General features: G+C 35.5%; 1 protein-coding gene across 3 annotated transcripts in view; it reads right to left on the reverse strand.

The window, feature by feature from the left end:
• Positions 1-17162: 17162 nt before the first annotated feature.
• Positions 17163-20633, reverse strand: part of LOC122631127 (ankyrin repeat and SAM domain-containing protein 1A-like) — a 50424-nt gene continuing 46953 nt past the window's right edge. For 2 of the 3 annotated variants that reach the window (XM_043816420.1, XM_043816419.1), the window contains 2 exons: positions 20227-20364; positions 17163-19271 (listed from right to left, as the gene is read on the reverse strand). In XM_043816420.1, the coding sequence (XP_043672355.1) occupies positions 18660-19271; positions 20227-20364 (750 nt within the window). In that variant the 3' untranslated portion in view covers positions 17163-18659. The remainder of the gene's footprint in view (positions 19272-20226; positions 20365-20633) is intronic. The other variant, XM_043816421.1, reaches the window with a different exon arrangement.

A 20633-nucleotide genomic window follows, 5' to 3' on the forward strand; every position in this document is an offset into this window, starting at 1 on the left:
AACCGTGGCGGTTGTGCGCGACGTCGAACAAGTCAAGCGTTCGGCACACAATGGAAGCAGCTTAAACGGCAGTAATTATATTTGCGGGTGAGTGTCGACCTGGATGGTGCGCCAGCGAGTAGTAGTCCAGTTGGTTGAGGAATGAGGGTTGGTTGGATACGTTGGCGACGTACGTGTATCGCTACCCCTTGCGAACAACGCCACGAAATGCAGTTCTCTGTTTCTCTCTCTCTTTCTCTTTCTCTCTCTCTCTCTTTTACTCGCAACTACTGCTGATGGTGATGACTGTCAAGGGGTGAGAGGGGTTCAACGTAGAGGCGCCTCTAGCACGCACGCTACGACATAGCACCACCTACACCAGTGGTTCTCCGATATATTCTATGTGAACTTGTTACAAATAATTTGATTTGTTCAAAGATGAAAACGTTTAGTCGCCAATTATCATTTGGATCAGAGATCTTTTCTCGAGAGACCTATAAAGATCATAACAAGTTAATATTACAATTGTAATATATGTACGTATCTTGAACATCGTTGATTCCTCTTAAATCTTTTTAATCCAAAGCAAGTATTCTTCAATCATGATTTTCACCTCATCGTCGTTTGTCAAGACAATCTAAAAAAGATACGTAGTATTAATAAAAGATCTTCGATAATTTTTGAATGAACTCAAACAACGAGATTCTTCCGATCGAATAATATACTTTTAAATCGTAACATTTACGCTCTATTTATATCACGATACTCTTCTTATTCATTCATTCAATACGAAAATATTGAGAATCTCTGTGACTCGTGCGAGTCACGCGAACGCACTCGATCGTTCGGATTTTTCGTTTTCCTTCCGTATGCGTTACAACTAAAGCGAGGAAGAAAGAGAGAAATAAAGAAAGAAAGAAAGAGGGAGAGGAAGAGAGAAAGGGATAAAGTAAGCTCGCGCGCACGCACCCCCGCGTCGTTATTAATGGTAATACAAATTTCAAGAGTCATCGAGCGCTCTTCAATCTGAATGCCTTCTGCTCGTGACGTCACACGAGTTCCTCTCAATATTTCTTCGCTCTTTCTCTTTCTTTCTCTTGGTATACAACTACGTTCCCGCACCTCCCTCCGACCCTTTCTCTGTCACCAAAAGTTTGTTGTATGTTTTTATTCCCGATGAATGACTCAATCGCTTTGGCTTTGCGATCCGCGAAGCGGGTACGTGAAGAGGCGTACGCGTGCGCCTCCAATGGGAACACTTCAACGAACTCGACTTACGTAATGCGAAAGACCGCGAGAGAATGAGCGCGGAAGCAAGAAAAAGAGTAAGAGAGAGAGAGAGAGAGAGAGAGAGAGAGAGAGAGAGAAATAGAAGAAAAGGAGGTAGAAAGGGGGTCGGCAGAAAAAAGAGAAGCTTCAATTAACTTCCCCGATCGTATCCGTGCCCACATGCGGTGGCACTTTTGAAGTTCCAGTCGCGTGCGCGCCGGTCTATACGCTTAAATTATTTAATTGCGTCGTGCTATTTTTTCTCTCTCTCTCTCTCTCTTTCTTTCTGTTTTTTTTCCTCTTTTTCTCTCTTGATCTCACTCGCGGTGTACTTTTACTCCTGTTTCTTTCTTTTTTTTCTCTTGACTCCTCGAAGCGCGAGAGGGTGAAACGCAGAGGGAATTTGGTACCCCTGAGTTCTTTGTCGTTTCAAACGTATTCTCTTTCGTGCTACGTTTTTCTGTTTGATCAGAATCTACTTTAATCGCTTGCTGACTTTCGATGTTTTGAAATCAGATACGAACGAGTAGACCGTAAGAATTTTTATTTTTAATTCTAATAAAGCCTTTATGCATCCTTCGCATGATTAAATCCCAATTTCAATATTAATAATTTTCCGAAGTTGAATGAAATATATCGAGTTTAATTGAAAATTATGAAGATTGCAGTTAATTGTAAAATTGAAAATTATAAGGATTGATACTTAATTGTGCCATTGCAACGTTCGCCAACATCAAATCTCTCCTTTCTCTATTACCATGTGTGAATCGAATGATAATGAGATTGTTTGACGGCGCCGGATGGTAGGCTCATTGGTGACAGCCCGAGGCTTTATCCACCCTCTTGGTAGACCCTCTTCTTCCTCTCTCTTCTCTCTCTCTCTCTCTCTCTCTCTCTTTCTCTTTCTCACTCGCCTCGATCGACATATAACTATATATGTACGTCGACCATCTCCGCGTCGACACACTACCTGCAAGTGCATCCACATGCACGAACGTACAAACACACTCGAGTATCCAGAGGTGCACCTGAAACTGCGCTATCCACGGGCTATAATGCGAGCCAGCAGTGCATTGGGCGTCAGTAACGAGATGCAGGAAGTACGGGTTTGCCTCTCTCTCTCTCTCTCTCTCTCTCTCTCTCTCTCTCTCTCCATCTGAGAGAGACTGAACTGGCTTGTGAACGTCGGCCGTTCAAGCTGAGCGAAGAGGAAACGGAGGATCGGAGAAAATGTGTGTGTGTGTATGTGTTCGCGCACGTGTGCGCGTGTGCGCGTGCTTGCGTGTCCGTACGTACATGGGAGAAAAGAGAGAGAGAGAGAGAGAGAGAAAGAGAGAGAGAGAGAGAGAGAGGAAGTACAGGTCGAAGGCTCTACTACGGTCTACGCCCTCTTGCCCAAGGGCGAGGGTGAGGCCGAGGGCCTAGGGCCGAGGGTGCTGATATCCGCCCGAATGACTGCCACGTAATCACCGGCTAATTATCCGATAGATACCCGGGAGCTCTCTCGATGCCCGGCGTCAGTCGCAGCCTCGCTCTGCCGTGTCTGCGTGAATATGCGCCTTCGTATTCGTATGCGTTCATCTATCTCTCTCATTCTGTACATGTATCTATCTGTGTACGTATATGTGTGTATGTGAGTAGATGCTTGCAAGCAGACTGAGGGATCGAGGAGGGTAGTACGCCAAAGAGGGCGATGGAAGAGGGAATGGAGGAATATCCGTGCGGAAGGGAGAGACATTAGCAATATGGAGAATATGTACATAGCTAGTCCCTGTTATCTCTTTCTCTCTCTCTCTCTCTCTCTCTCTCTCTCTCTCTCTCTCTTTCTCTCTTCTTCTTCTTTTCCTTTCTATATATCTACCTCGATTTATGAAAACTTTCAGTACGTTTTCATGATCAACGACATTCTAAACCAGTAACAATTTACGATCTTGATCGCAATTAATTTTATTCCTTCAAAACTTCGATCGTGTTTCCATCATCAATGACAGGCCAAGTCTGAAACAATTCGAGATCTTGCATAACAGATTTTACATCATAATGAATTTTACTTTAGCAGAAGATAGTTGGCAATCAAAGAGACAGAGAATCGTGATGTTTTGATCGAAGAAAACATTCATTATTCCTTGACGTTTGTTGATAAAATCAGTATGGTTCCAAATATCACCATCATTAAACCGCGAATACCACTTCGATAGCGCGAACAAAGTCGAAATTCACGGACCTAACCAACAGCAACGGGAATGTCCTCGAGCATCAATACGCACTACGGCTGCTCATTTTGAACATCAGGATTTCAATCAATGCACGCGACTGTACCGTAGATAGAGAGTATAATTTTATAGATTGTCAAACACTATCCTCAAATTTCCAATTGTCAATTTGTCGATGATAACGAGTTCACCCTTACTCTCTCGCTCTTAACTTGATGTTTAAAGTTCAGAAAATAAATTTATTAATCTTTATCTACATAACCATGAACATTTATGAAGATGAAAATATACCATTAAAAAACAAAAAAAAAATAAAAATTAAAGTACTTTTGGAATTCTTTCGAATTTCATATAAAAACGTTTATTATACGTAACTGTATATAAAAATAGATCTTTGAAAAACATTTGAAAATCTAAATATCAAAATTGTAATCGCGTTGAAAATCTAAGTATCGATAATTGAACGCATTCCTTGATACGCAACACATCACACGGCTTCAAACGTGCGATTCGTCACATGGAGGGTGCTCGGAATAATTAGTCTGCTATAGATACAAAGTGTGCTTATACGCGCACACATAACAAGGAGACAGATACGTTTCACACACACATGTGTATAGAAACGATGTGGTGTATGCACGTGGAAAGCTACGAGCGAGACGCGTCGCCCCGTGCAACGAGCTGTGTCTTAGATAACATCTAGATCCTGTCCTAAGCCTGACTGACGTTTCACTACACGGGCGTGTCCGTCCGTGGGTGTCTTCAGTGGCCAATCCTCGAGGGTTGTTTCCACCTTTTTCCACACTCTCTCTCTCTCTCTCTCTCTCTCTCTCTCTCTCTCTCTCTCTCTCTCTCTCTCTCTCTCTCTCCATGTGCATTTGATTGCTTTAACTGACGAGAAAAAAAGAAAGAGGGTGAAAATACACAATTTCAGCGTGTCTTTGAGCCGCGTGGCCAAATGACAATACGACAAAAAAAAACGGAGACGAGTAGTTTCACTTTTGATCGTACCACGTACGATTTCCAAAAGCTGAACCCCAGGCAATACATAGAGTTTTCCTCAACATCGTGTGCCGATGTTCGTCACGCTTCGACGAAGAAACGGGATAAAGGATAGAAAGAAGATATTTTTTTTCTATTTTTTTTCTATTCTAAAAAGAGACATTTAATAGTTCGCTTCATAGATTTTTAATAGGTTGGAGCAGGAGAAAAAACAGAATCGTCTTAAACAAACGGCTCGTGGCAATATTTAGAGAGAATGTTTGCAAAGTTATTCCAAGGGTTTGTTTCGCTGACAGGGTGAGATTGGAAAATGATATTGTTTGAGTTAGAAATACCTCCTAATATCCTTAGTTCGTTGAAATAATGTTTGCTATTGCGAATAGAAAAAAAAAAAAGAAAAAGAAGTAAAAATCAAAAATTGTATGTCGCGTTTTTAATTAATCTAATTCAAATTTAAATAACCATGAAAAATTTAATGATGTTAACAATTGACGATTAAATACATTATATAAGTCTTACTCCGTTTTAACAAATATTTGAAAAGTTAGTGAAGCAACCATTTGCCAAAAATTTCCTTCTAGTCGGTATTACTTAACTATTAAACAGCAAAGCATGAAAGTTTTACTCTAGCATACGCGGAATAATTCTATCAAAATGAGAGTTTCGTCGTAGAATGAAATGCAGTGAACATTATTAAAGGTTCGAGTTTCAAATTTACCGATTAATAATACGAATAATTTAAAAAGATAAAAAGATACGAATCATTGTGTTCCTTCACAATTTTAATTTAAATAAGAATTTCTTCTTTTATCAGAATATAAGTGATAAGAAACATTCGCATACGTAGATATAAATTCATCCTTAGTCGATGACAGATGTTTAACCCGCATCCTTATCGTCGTTTTTGATAAGCTTATTTTTTTCTCGAAATCTAGAGTGAAGTCATAGCAAGAAGGAGCACCCCTCGCTATCGTGCGTAAGAAAAGAAATAAACGAGTAGGTGGTGTGTGCGTGACACGTTTTCTCTTGCGCATATACTCAGAGATAAAAAAGAAAATGCGTGGAGAAGATATGCGTGCAAACAATGGCGCGGACGGTTCTCCTTTGCGAGAAGGTAACGAAGAAAAGAGACACGAAAAGACGGATCAGAATCGAGAAAATCCTTGGATCCGGAGGCAACGACGTGCCTGGCAAGAGAAAATCGCCGATTTCAGCGGACGAAAGCACGGTTCTATGTCGACAGGCGTATTCCTTCGACAAATCACGCTTCCTTACCCACTTCATTCCTCCTCCACATCGATCCCCCCTGATATATATATATATATATAGTATATATACAAATCTACTTCTTCTTGTTTCTGCCTCCGTCCTCTTGGAAAGATCCAATTTGTCCTCCAAAATGTCGTCGAATCGAAACCCGTCTCATCGATCATATCAACGTACAATTTTTCTCGGTCAAAGTACGCCATCGGCCGACGGCAACATTGAAACACAAGGCACCAATCATATATAGTACGAGTTTTTCTCTCTCATCTATTATATCTTTCTTCGTAAGAATTTTCTCGATATACGATCTTTCGACATACAAACGACGTCCATTCCTCAACGAAGTCGTCTCATTCTTCTTTTCTTTCGCAACATATATAAATATATAAAATTTTATATTTTAATATATGGTTCTTGATACAGTTTAATTAAAATCTTGAACTAACAAGACTAAATCGTGCGTAAAACGGATTCGTCGAGCGATCGTCAAAAATTACCACGATTTCGTAAAGTTACGAAGAACTATTATAAATCCGAGGAAATGAGGCAATCCCGTGAGATATAAATGTCCGAAAATTAATTAACGCTCCCGTTTCCCATGTTGGAGGGTAAAGATCATTTACGAATGGATTGTATATCAATCTCGAGGTGGGCTGGGGTGCAGGAAGAAGGATAAGGCGTAATATACGCGAGCGTGCAACGAAACGAATGGGTTCCGCGTACGATTTTGTGCGAGTCGCGATACGTTATCTGTCCCTTCGAAAGAGAGAAAGAGAAAAAGAGAGAAGGACGAACACCAAATGAGAAAGAGAGAGAGAGAGAGAGAGAAAGAAAAGAAGAGAAGGGAGAGAGTCGTTTCCGTGGACCCAGGTCAAACGCCGGCCTCGATATCCACGGAGAGGTCAGATAAATTTGCCCCCCTAGGATTACGCGCCTGTCACTTTCATATTCATCGAGATACTTCACTCGAACGACCGCCCGTATTTCTACTATCGGCTTGGGACTCTATTCCCCTTGCCTCGTCCCTCTTTCCACCATTCGTTCCCTCGTTTATCTTTTTATTTTCTCTCCTCTTCCACCTCTTCCTCTCCTTTTCCTCTCACTCACTGTATCTCTCTCTCTTTTCTCTTTCTCTTTCTCTTTCTCTCCCTCTCGCTTTATTTCTCTCCTTTTCCAGATTTCTTTTCTCTCCTCGTCGTCCGATATACGCTCGAATTACTCTCGATAAGCGAGCTGAACGAAGGCGCGATCTTTCCGCTTCGATCGTGCGAAGAGATATCGTTGACACCGCTCGAATGTTTCACGAAGGATTTGGGGTTATATTTCTTAAGGTTTCCAAACGTTTCTTCGAGAGAATGAAATGGATATATAGATGATTTTTTAGACGATAATGACGATAAATTTAATAATTTTATTAATGATTTATAATTTCATTCGCATAAATCAAAAGAGAGAGGAGGAAATTAATGAAAAAGTGAATCGTAATTGGTTCGTACTTCTTTTTATTTTGTTTAGTAATTACTAGCTAGGTTTCGTGTTTAAAACGATATAATCAATTGCGTATTCGGATTTAAATGTCCGACGTGACTTTGACCGGATCGTTAGAGCATAGAATCGAGCGATCATTCGTACGGAATTCGTTGATAATGTTAATTAAATCGGATTATTCTGAACAGTTTAATGTAGAATGCTGATTGCAATCGTTTTTCGCAATCGTCGATAAAACGCACGTGTCTCGTATTTCGAAGTTCAGGATAATGTCAGACGAGAACGCGTAAAATATTTGGAGATATTTAAAGACAATTAAAAGCGATCAGCGTTATTTAATTTACTATCTAATATATACATATATATACACACACACACACACACATATATATATACACCACATATTCGATAATATTCGTAATTAATTGAGTATAAATTTATATTCGGTTAATTGTCCCTATTCATTTTTTTATTATTCAATGATGTATGTGAAAAAGTTTCGAAAAAATTATTAAAATGTGTACCGTGCTCTTACTCTTTTTCTTTTTTTTTTTTCTAACGAGCAAACTATCATATTCCGTTTGTAATGTAAAAAACATTTTACATTTACAAAATGATTATCCAAACTCTTAGACGAGAACGATCGGCGTTCTATAGAATTTCTCAAGCAAGGACGGTGTTCTTAACGACTAAACTTTTCCGCGCTCGACTTTCCATTATTTCGCTGCGTTTCGTTACTACAATTTTGGATTTGTTTGGGAAAGCAAAGGAGAGGAAGAATGAGAAGCAGAAAGAGAAAGAGAAAGAGAGAGAGAAAGAGAAAAAGAGAGAGAGAGAGAGAGAGAGAGAGAAATAATGACGAAGCGGCAAGCCGCGCCCGCATCGTATAACAATTTACTGGCTAATCGAAAAACTTTGTTAAGACTGAAACTTGGTTAATTAACATCTTTACCATAGGCCGCCTGCTTACCTTGCGGCGTTCCACGTTCCCGTCGGCCGGAAGCGGAAAGAAGACTTTCCGAGAAAGTACAAAGTGCAAGCCATCGAATCGCATCGGTTAACAATGCTATTTTCTAAGGTAGGAAAACTTGTTTTGATTTGCCTTTAAAAGACAATGGACAATCTCCTTTTTGACTAGTGGAAAATAAATAAACAGATAACATCGAGCATAACTTAAAACAGCGTTATATCTTATTCATTTTCTACTCGATGTCTATCTTTTATATCGTATTTTGCATAAATGCACGAGGGCATCTGAATATTTTATGAATATATATTGTCTTTCAAATAAACTTTCTCGATTTTCATTATTATAAATTATGAAAAGTAGAGAATAAGAAGAAGAACGTTATGTAAAAATCGTCTCTACGTAAGTAAATAAATAATAATTTTACTCACCCTTTTATTACATTTATCTTATAATATGTAATTTTCACTTTAGATAAAAAAAAATTTTTCATTAAAAGAAAATATTAAAACTTGGAGAAATGTGTTCAATGATTCGACCATCTATTTCCCATAAAGTATTCATTTTATTTTCCTCAAGGCGTTATAGATATCCAGGGAATAATCTCTTTTTCATATATATATCATTCTAATAAACATGAACAATAATAAATATAATGTATACAAGAACGTAGGAAGCTTGCGTCTAATCAAGCTGCTTGGTATAAAATAGCGCATTTATCATATTATTATGGCATCTTCGGCAACAGCTTTTAATACGAATAATGCATCTCTTCTCCTTCTTCTTTTTATATTCTTTTCTTTACCTTCGTTTGATTTCAAAAAGTCCTGACCACTCGCACGCCTTTCCTTCCTTTTGAACTTCAACGTAAATATCCAATATTTTCCATTTGGGAAAAAACGCTACATCGTCGAAGCCATCGAACTTTCCACTCGAAATCTATCGAGAAACCAATTTCATTCGACCCGAAAATTCTTTTGAGTTCTCTCTGTTGTTTCTTTGATATTTTATGAAAATTTCGATGATCAGACGACGAGCCTCACAAAATCGTCTCGTTATTTTTACAAATCGCACGATCCTATGCTTTTTTCCTTTTTTTATTTTTTGTCATTGTCCACCTACAAATCCTTTCTCTTTTCAATTTTTTAAAATTATACATCGAAATTATAAAATTCATTAATGATTTAAATACGAACCTATGAGGATATAAGCAACTTTTTAAACAAACAAAACGAGTCAATTTTACGTACGCACATAAATAATTACGAGCACAATGCAATTGACTCATTTTGCCTCTGAACTTCCTTCGAAAAATAATGATTTAATGGGATAAATATCTTCGTGGTCGCTGCACCAATTGTGTTGTACTACAAATCGTGTGAAAATTACAAGATTTATTATCTCGTTGTGGTACTAATAGGTATGTAATATCGAAAAAACATGATTGCGCGATTCAATATCGAAAAACAATATATTGCTACTGTGTATGGTATTTTAAATATTAACTGTGACTACTTAAATTGTCAACTTGATAATTTTACTTATTGCTATATTGTATACTGTTTGCATTATTGCCAAAAATATCTGTGTCGAGTCTCGAGATTGTTCGTATATGTACTTTTTAAGATGAAATATAAAAAAGAAATAAGAAAAAAGAAAAAGATAGTAAAATTTGTGAAATGACAATATATATAAATATATATATATATATAGGTATCGATTCCCCGAGAAAAATATTTCTCATTCTAAGCGTTTATCCAATTCTCATTTTCCATCCTTTCGCCTCTTCGTCTAAGTCGTAATTAAATTATACGTACATTCCCGAAGTCGTTCGATGGTAAATCGCGAATAACATCTCACATAAAAAGAAAGCATAATATTAAATCGTAAGTTTACAGGAAGTCGAAGAACCTTCGCCTTAACACGAATAACTATTATACGCTTTTTGAAAGACAATGATTTCTCATAAAGAATCTATGAACGAATAAAATACTTCCAATCTATTCTTTTATTCCTACAAGTACATACTAACGCGTTCTATACGAATTGAATGCTAGGCTCTTTCGTCATTCTGTATACATACATACATATATCGCTGTTTCTACGCAGAACTGGACAAGAAAATAAAAAAAAGAAAAAAAGAACGACGAGCTTGATTAAAAATAAGAAAAAGAAAGAAAAGAAAAAGAAATCATATAATACATCTAGACCAACGATCCAATCTAGAAACTCATAGAAACAATGATGCTGAAAATACCACTTCCAAAGGAGATACGAACTTACGATCGAACAATCGTCCCATTTTCTCTCGTTCCTTCGCGACCTTTTCTTTGCACAAAGTCGCGCGTTTATCAAGATATAAATTTCTCTCTCTCTCTCTCTCTCTCTCTCTCTCTCTCTCTCCCTCTCTCTCTCTCCCTCTTTCTTTCTTTCTTTTTTCTACTTTATATTACAACGCTCTTTCTCTCCATTCCTTTTTTATTATTATACAACACACACACATGAGTTTCGTGTGAGTGGTATATCAAGAATACATAATCTTTTCTTTACAACCATTCTCATTACCTCGGCCTTGACGCTTTTCTCTTTTATCCCTTTTTCCTTTATTTCCTCGTTTTACGAATTTAATCTTTCAAGAAAAATATAAGATGTGTAATATTAGCTAGAAGAAAAATACATCGTCTATTTTATTTAGATACGTCCATTAAAAAAATTCGAAATATTATGATATTGACAAATGATGAAAATACGATAAACCAATATTTATCTTGGAAATAGTCTTGCTATTTCGATTAGAATATTTAACGTTTAATTTAAAAACTACTAATGTATTATACATGAGTGATACATATCTACATCGACGATCATTAATCTAAATCAAAATGTTTCCTGCGATAGAAAGAGTTCATTTTACCAATTTACGAATAATTTCGAACTACATTTTCTTTACAAGATCGACGAACTGTTAGATTTATGACAAGATAGAGAAAGACAAAGAGAAGTTGAAAAAGTTTGACAGTAAGAGAAAAAGAGAAAAAATCGCTTTAAATGATTGCGAATCTTTTGCACGACGTTAGCGGTCGTTGAAATATGTGAGAGAGAGAGAAAGAAAAAGAAACAGAAAGACGTAATACTTAATAGAGAATAATTAGATTAAGATTTAGATATTATACCAGTCCGAATTATATTCTTGCTAGCTACTGCTCATTAAATAAAGAAGTGGCTAGTTTTTTTATATTTATCGTATGTACGTGAAAGTATTTACAAATTCTTACGTGACTCTTAAAAGAGAAAAATATCGCTAATCTGTACAATTTTATTATACTCTCGGATATGCAACCCGTTTTTTTTTTCTGTATTTTCAATGGTCGCAGTAGCGAGAATAATGATAATTCGGACGGCATAAGACAAATGGAAACTGTAACCACCAGATATCGTCAAAATCGAGGGCGATATTTTGTCCTGTTAATAAGGATAAATTACAATCGTGACGCGACGATTTAAATACTGCTATAGATTAAAGTTATGATATATTACTAATATATCCGCACGTTATTCGCTAAATATCACTATCGGAACATTATCTCGCTTGGACAAGAAAGTACGCGTCTCTGACGAGCATCAGTTCCCACGACGTTTCTTTCACGCTCATGGAACGATATTATTTTTCTCTAATGCTAATAATATTAATAATAATATAATAATATAATAATAATAATAATAATAATGGTAGTAGTCATAATAATAATAATAATAATAATAATAATAATAATAATAATAATAATAATCATTGTAAGAATAATACAAAAATTCTAAATCACTTGAAGCCGCTAACGTAGTGCTACGAACATCATAGCACAACAATATTTCGCTTCGAAAAGAACACCGATACACCATTATTCTACATGCACTTGTACTCCTTAATCTTGTTTTATTTATTTCTTTTTTGTTTCCTTTTATCTTATCTTTATATCCCGGCGAAGATGATCGAACGTCCGAACGACGTGTGAATTTATTCGTTTTCTTACGTTCGGAGGATCGATCATCTCTTGTCTATTTTCTTTTTTCTCTTTCAAAATCAAAATCATATCTTACACACATGCACACAGTTGTCTTCTTATTGCACATACAATGATATTTTGGAGTTCGTAGCGTATCTATATTTATTTATAACAAGTATATCGTTCGGTGATGAATATTTTCCCTACGTTTTTGAAATTCATATAGAAAATTTCTCGTAGAATTGCGAAAGCTGAAAAAAAAAATAAAATAAAATACGTGCTACATCGCGACATATATATGCAGATATTTGATTAAGATCGGGACTGAATTAATGGCTCTTTCGATATTCGTACGATAGTCGAGATTTATTTTCTTTTTCTCGATTCTATTTCTCGAAAATCGATTCGAACCGTTGATCACACTCTGAAGCTGCCATGGCGATTAATAATGTTATTAACAATCAAACGAGTCACTCTATTAACGATCTCATCCCAAATGATTAACGTAACATCTCGAGGCGATGTACAAGCAATCGAAAATGATACGTACCGTTTCATTTATCGTAACATTTAAAGTTCATTTTAAACATTGCCTCGAGGTGTTTGTTAGAAAACCCTTTGAAAGAGCATTGAGTCGTACTAGTAATGCGTTCACAAGATATTGCACTTGTGCTTTGCCATCGGAATCAGTTCCCGCAAGTTTGAGGATCGATATGTGCGAGTCGACGCGAAAGAATCTGCCTGCTTCTCCATTTTAACATATCGCCGAAATTTTATTGGAAAATAAAACATATATCGAACTCTTCGAAGACGAATATTTTCCAAACTTTTCTTCCAAGTAATTCTTGTTTAAGATATTAGAAGATCAGTTTGACTACCTAAAACTTTTATTAAAAGGAGAAAACTAAGCGTAAAAGAATATAAAAATTATTTCTTTTCTCTTTTTTTTGTTTTTGAAACGAATAATAAAAATAGATGGAAAATGTAAGCGCGATTTACTGAGATAGAATGTTTTTAACTTCTAAAATCAAAACTATACCTGTCATTTACTATTTCAACATTTATCTCGAATAGTTGATAAGATCTTGTATAGTAATGAAAGAGTAATGTTAGAACGGTCTTAATTAAAATGGAAATATAGTTCGCTTGGATTTCAATCGGCTTTCACGAAGATTCACGTAGTTTTTGTGATACATTTTGCAAACAGACCGGCGTGCTATTAATTTATCTCCTAACGAGATGTAATTCATAACTTCTCCTCGATGTCATTCAACTTGAATCACGAGACTTAGTCATTAAGTTGAAAGAGCACAAGAGAGATGCGAGACACGGAACTCTCTTATAAATTGATGATATTTTATGTAAACGTTACGTTTAATGACACCTTACGTAGTAGGCGATAAATTATGTCGACAAGCTCTTCGTAACGAGCAAAATCTATTTCGTTTCTGCTAAGTTAAATTACATTTTCTAAAAATTGAAATAGTCGTCTTAGTAGAAGCATGACAGATTTACAAACGGTCACATTATCGACACATAGCGATAATCAATGTCGTTATAAGCTTACGATAAAAATTATATTAAAGCTCACATCTTTAAGGAGAGATAAATTTTGTTATAATTTTGTTATAGACAATTACACGATCTCTATCGCGCGCGCACGTATATACGCTCGTCCACGTTCATATTACATATTTATATTATTTCTTTATATATTACTATTATTATTCACATTATCATCGTTACGGGAGATTGAGTCACGGTGGCGCAGCATGGAAAATTGCTTAAAATTTATTATTATGCAAAGATACGATATATTCTAGAAGAATCTTAGCAATTTTATTTTGTTGATAGCGATCAGCCAACTAGAGATAAAGAGATAAAGAGAAATATAGATGTATAGGTATATATATATATGTGTGTATATATAGAGAGAGAGAAAGTCAAATGTTAAATGTCTTTATGAAAAATCACAGCGGCCACGTAACACCGCTTTATAAAATTGTTTCGAGGTAAATCCGTGACGAACGAGTTACCCCTTTGGGCTTTCGTTTGGTCCGAGAAAAATTTCACTTTGTGCGACTGATAATTCATTATGTGTCCCAGGAATCCACTGTGATCGCCGTAATAAGATCAAGATGATTCATAACGAGAGTCTAATTTACAAGTAAAAATCTCGACATTTGTTTATCTGTTTCCTCATGAAATATTTGATATATCTATTCGGACAATTGTCCATCTAAAAAATATTATATTAAAAATTTCATAGTACTATCAATGGTAGATACAAACCTATATGATATACGATAAATATTATTACAAAAAAATGTGCCTAAAGAGCATACAAATATTACGGAATTCAGCGGCGAAATTATGGAAAATTTATAATAAAGTAAATGTAAAATTTCCATTGGTCATTGAATCACACAATAATACTGATTTAATACATTTAATTATTGTGTAAATAACTCTTCTTTCACAAGCTGTCGATTAACTAGGCCATAAATTTAATTATCTTTCGAAGAACATTAAATGAAATACATAATGGCAGTCAATGTTAGCAACTTTGATAAGATATCCGATTATTCCGTAATAATTGTTAACAATATAATCTCCCGTATAATGTAATGTTTTTCCTGGCATGGTCGAAACACAGTGGTGTAAAATTGGCACTTCTCGCATTAGCGAATGTCATATATGTAATAAAGGGAAAGAAAGAAAATCTGACCGATTTTTATGTAATGATGATCATATAAAGATTTTCATGTAATACGAACGAGTCTTTAGGAACGGTCAGAAAACTACGATATTATTCTTTTTTCTAATTCATCTATGAATCTTTCGTAAAATCTTTTATGTATAATTATCGACACACTGAAGGAGCATGCTTCATCATCTTCATCATCTTCATCATCTTCATCATCATCATCATCACCATCATCATCATTATCATCATTATCATTATCATCATCATTATCATCGTCATCATCATCATCATCATCATCATCATCATCATCACCATCATCATCATCATCATCATCACCATTATCATCATCATCATCATCATCATCATCATCATCACCATCATCATCATCATCATCATCATCATCATCATCATCATCATCATCATCATCATCATAATCATAATCATTATCATCATCATTATTATCATTATCATTGTCATCTTCGTTTTTACTACAATAGCACTACGAATTCTACAAATAGCTGCTACGCGGATACATCAGCGCTTTGAGAAAGAATATTTAATAATGTATATTACATCCTCTATTTTGCAAAAAAGGAAAGAAGCCACCGCGCGATCATCTCAACTTCAAAATTTCCTTCTCCTCTTTCTCTTTCTTTTTTCTTTTTTTTTTCTTTTTTTCTTTTTTTATGCCACCTTTCTTTCTCACATTTCCTATTACTTTTAACCGGCATGAGTAAATCTTACGTTTTAATTCCTATTACGTACTAATTATTATGGAATAATTACCTACATTTGTAAACACGATAAATACAAAGTATGTGCGTACAGCCATGAGATGCTTCTGGTGTATCTTTTTTGGCAGTTTAAAATTTCCTTCACTCTTTATTTTTCCTTATCCTTCTTCCTTTTTGTTTATTTTCTATCTTTTATTTTTTTTTCCATTTTTTTTCCATTTTTCTTTTTGATGGGGGTAATAGCGATGGTGGTAGAGGGGGAAGAGGAATTAACATCAATGACTTCGACGCAGATTCGGTACTCCTCTTCTACCAAAACACGTTCTCCTTCCTCTTCGCTTGCGATATGATATATTTGTATATCTTCATATTAATACACGTATGTGTATATATTTGTATGTCTCTGTGTGTGTACGCGTATTTTTGTTTATGTATTCGTGTCGTGTGTGCGTGCGAATATGTGTGTACCTACTGCGAAGATGAAAAACGTTTGAGCGTAATTCTCACCGAGGTTCGAGCCGATTTAAAAACAAAACCAAAAAACAAAAAAAAACCTATCCTCTTTGAAAGGCTCTTCTTTCGGATATTTTCGAACAAAATCGTTTTCCATCGTCGGATTAGAAATGCACGTGTGAATACGTGCTTCTTTGGTTTTTACAAAAGAATGGAAAAGAAACGTGAAAAGCTACCATAGGTTCGTTGTTCGACGTTTAGTTTCCTTTTCATCTTTTTTTTTTTTATAACTCTAAACGCGTTTAAGTGTCAACTCTTTACAAATCGAAAAAGAGAAGATTCATTCGAAAATCTTCTTCGTAATATTGGAAATAATATTCTAATTAAAAAATTCGTTAAAATATAACAAAACGAATGATATTTTTCAACTAACGAATTTACATTATACTGTCACTTTCGCTTTCAAATTAAATGTAATACATTTAAATAAAAATTAACTTCGTAAAGAATTTGTAAAGAGTTTCTCCTTTTCGAACCCTTGTCTATAATCATAACTCTATCGTTTCTTGATCCTATCCCTTCTCTACATTTTTCATCGTTCTTCCACTAGAACAAATCGTAATCACACTCGAGTATCACTACAGTTTCACGAATATCTATCAAATTCTTTTTAGGCTCGTTTGCGGAAAAAAAAAGAATATATATATATATATATATATCCTGACAAAACGACCATCGATGTCCTACGACCTACGTAATACGTTATTTCTTTGCATCGATTTTATCGTTTTTCTCTTCTAGATCTTTTCAAGACCATTTTTCTTTTACAAGAATTCTTGATCTATAGCTGCTTTCGAAAAAAAATTTTTGTTGCGATCGTATCATCTTTTTTTCCACGCTCGTTCGTCAATCATCCTAACGAGTATTATATATATAATTCAATAAAAATATAGTTACGTATACATGCGTATATATAGGTATATATGTACATACACGTAACCATATCCATCTACACACACGCACACATACATATATATGTATGTATGTATATATATAGGTTGATATATTTCTATGCTTTTTTTCGCACTCTCTTGCTAAAGCATCGTCTTCTAATCGCGAGGTTTTAATCGGATTAGTTAATACACAATAAATACAACTACTGTTATCTATACGTATATATATATATATGTAATCATTATAATAATATTATGCTTAACGCGAAGTATCAAACGAGATAAGGACTCTCAGTCTTGAATAATGAAACGTCGAAAAAACAGTGGCCACTTCGAACTGGAAATTGGAGAAATTCGAAAAATCATCGAAAAATCATTAGGAAAAATGTGGTCGATCGAACGTCACGCAGCTTTCGCGTCGATCTTTTCCGATTAAAGGAAAAATATCGGTTTTTTCAGCCTCAGAATCTCAGTCATTGCTAATAATTATTGGAAGGGTCGATAAAGCGGTGCCTTTGTATGTGTTCTTGTTGTGGAACTAGGGTCATGATGCACTAAATCTCTCGTTTTTTTCCCTTCCATTTTTTCAACGGGAATGTGATAGATACATCGACTCGAACTTAAAATGATCTTTCGTTGGGATAATATGACGTATATCTAGTTCTTTCATTTATAAGTATGTTATAACTCGTGTTAGTATACATAACATACGCTCAAAATACGCGAATAATTAATTACGAATTATCGTTAACACAATAAATCATCACCATTAACGCACACGCTTTTACATATTACAAATTTCAACGATAGCAGTTCGCGAATGTAAATTCTTTTATTCCGAATGAAATACTATCATAAAAAATTATATGAGTACACGTGAAAAGATTCGTATCTTCTATCATTATCATATGATTCCGTGATCTCATTAAAGAATGAAATATATTTATATGATCGTTATCGTCGGATTACATGATAACGATCTGTAAAATCTTTAAAATTTGTTAGAAACTCTTCGGATATTTTCGCTTCAACTTAATCTCGATTGGTCTACGTGTGCGTCATTAAAAATCAGAGAATATCTCGCCATTGAAGGAATAATATTCACTACTTACCTTCGCGTATTTTCGAGGCTCCATGTATGTACACAACTTTGAAGATAGTTGAAAAGTACATGATGATATCCTTCCAGAATGTACATACCTATGTTAATGTACAGAAATTAGAAATTAAACAGGTTGATGAAACGGTATTATCACCAATAGTATCTTCGTATCGAAGTTCAATCGATGGTTCGTTCCTATCTCTGAAGAAACATCCATGTCCTTCCGATTGTCTTCTTACTGTGACTAGGTTCGAACGAAATGCAAAGCTATAATGAATTAACTTTTGATCGCAATTATTCGACATTGCTATGATCGCAATAAGGAAGACAATAAATCAAAAAAATCGCTAAACAACGCGAGAGGATGCTTGTTGAACGATTATTGAACGAATGAAAGATCGATGAATTGATAGTAGGCCCAAAATAATGAAAGTCCGAGACCGATCGAAATGACGAACGATTATCGAATCTAAAAACACGTATACCGAATAAAAATCCGATAATGAATCGGAAGAAAAATATTGTTTAGAGTTCCTCGGATAGAGCTATCGGTGCACGAGAGCCAGGCTTTAAATCTTTTACACCGACGCCTATGTCGTCTACCGGTACCGGAGGAGCCAACTTAAGTTGATTGCCGTTCACCTTGATGTCATTTACGGAGTGAGAACGGCCGTGAGTTAACAGAGGCTTCGCGGTAGTCTGATTGGTACTGGTGTTCGAATTCGAGCTAGCAACCGAGTTTGAGCTGGGACTCGAAGCGGAGTTCGTACAATTGGCCGTTGTATTCGAGCCAGAACTGGAACTGGAGTTGGTTTCTTGCGAGGTGCTCACGGAATGACCGTTGGGATTAGGAATGGACTTGGATCGTGGCTTCGCTTTGAGATTCGACGTAGAATTGTGATTACTTGGAATGGTTGCAGTGACCTCATGATCGCTCTCTCGGATGTGTTCAATAGTTGACTCGGGAGAGGATGTCTTTGCCATTATTCCACTGGATTTAGTCGAGCTCGAGAGCGAAACTAACTGATTGGCCGATTGGGAACGCACGGCATGTCCCCCCAACTTGTCCCTCAATGCCATCTGATAAGCTACCTCGAATGCTTGGCCCAACGTTAGGATGACTTCGGTTGCTTGGTCCTGAAACAAACGCGTGACCTCTCGCTTTCACTGATGAAAACGTTATGAATGTGTTCTACAGAAGTCCGCAGTATTACGTGGAATGTAAACAAATATTTCATAATGGAAAAACCTATGTTTTCGTTTGGACTGATATACGATTGTCAAATATAAACAAAACGTGATATCTTTTATTACAAAGTCATTAAAATGTCGTATATTATACATCTCAATGAATATGTATTTGTTTACATTCAGTACTCACTTCGGAATAAATAAGAAGTAATGTAAATTCACCTCTAGCTGTATTATTAAAATAAAATATTTTCAAACGTGAAATTAATATTACTCGAAATATGTAATTTAAGATATTATTTTTCTCTTAAAACGTATAACGCGAAACAATCGTTAAATTTATAAAATACCGTGAAACCATTTGCAATGTAAGTTTAGACAATCATCATCTGCTGTTATTAAAAATTTCAAATGAATAATAAAGCTCGCATTGATGTTCTTGACTAGCTTTAAGCTTTCAAGTTAGTTATATAGAACTTATAGCCTGAATCAGAATTTATTATACGACCTGGAAACTTTAAAAAGCAGTATCAAAGATGTACATGTACTCATACCGAGAGACGAAGGTATTTCAAAGTTGCAAAACGTGAGGAACAAGCGTGAAGTTTCATTCATAGAGTTCCCAAGCTTTGAGACTGCTCAAAAGTTTTGACCAAAGATCAAAGTATCAAACGTTACGAATAGGTTTTACCGCGCATAAGCCGTAACTTTGTTTCCAAACGACTACGATCGATAAGACTATTCCGTGATATAAAAACGGCATCCATTGAACGAGTAAATCGATTAAAAGGTCGTTTTACAATTAGATTGTGATCAATCTTGATTTCATTTTTTCCTGTACGAGTTTCAAATGTCGTAACAAAACAAAAACTGAAAGTAAAATAATGTAATGTAAATTTACCATAGTTGGCACGCAAAATACGTGACAGAAATGTGTGCGACTCGCATGATCCTTGGTGATGTACGCAAAATGTGTGAGATCGTCGGCATCCTGACAAGCACAGTGAATGTTGCGTATCTCATGTTCGCAAATTGGCTCCTATTTAATTGAAGAATTTGGAAAAACAGTGATATAGAAAGCGAGCGACCATACTCGTTTTAAATTCCAAGATTCTTAATCTTTTAACCATGACCCATTTTTCGTCTAGCTATCACATATTTTAAACATATGTTGATATCAATTATCTATTTTTCTTTAACAATAAAACAAGAGATAACTTAAATTACGAATCGAGTTTGCCTCGACTTTTAACTTAGTCTTGGAGTAAAGATCAAGAACTCTTGATACTCAACGAGATTAAAAATCTT

This window comes from Vespula pensylvanica, chromosome 8, assembly GCF_014466175.1.
Source record: "Vespula pensylvanica isolate Volc-1 chromosome 8, ASM1446617v1, whole genome shotgun sequence".
Classification (NCBI taxonomy): Eukaryota; Metazoa; Arthropoda; class Insecta; order Hymenoptera; family Vespidae; genus Vespula; species Vespula pensylvanica.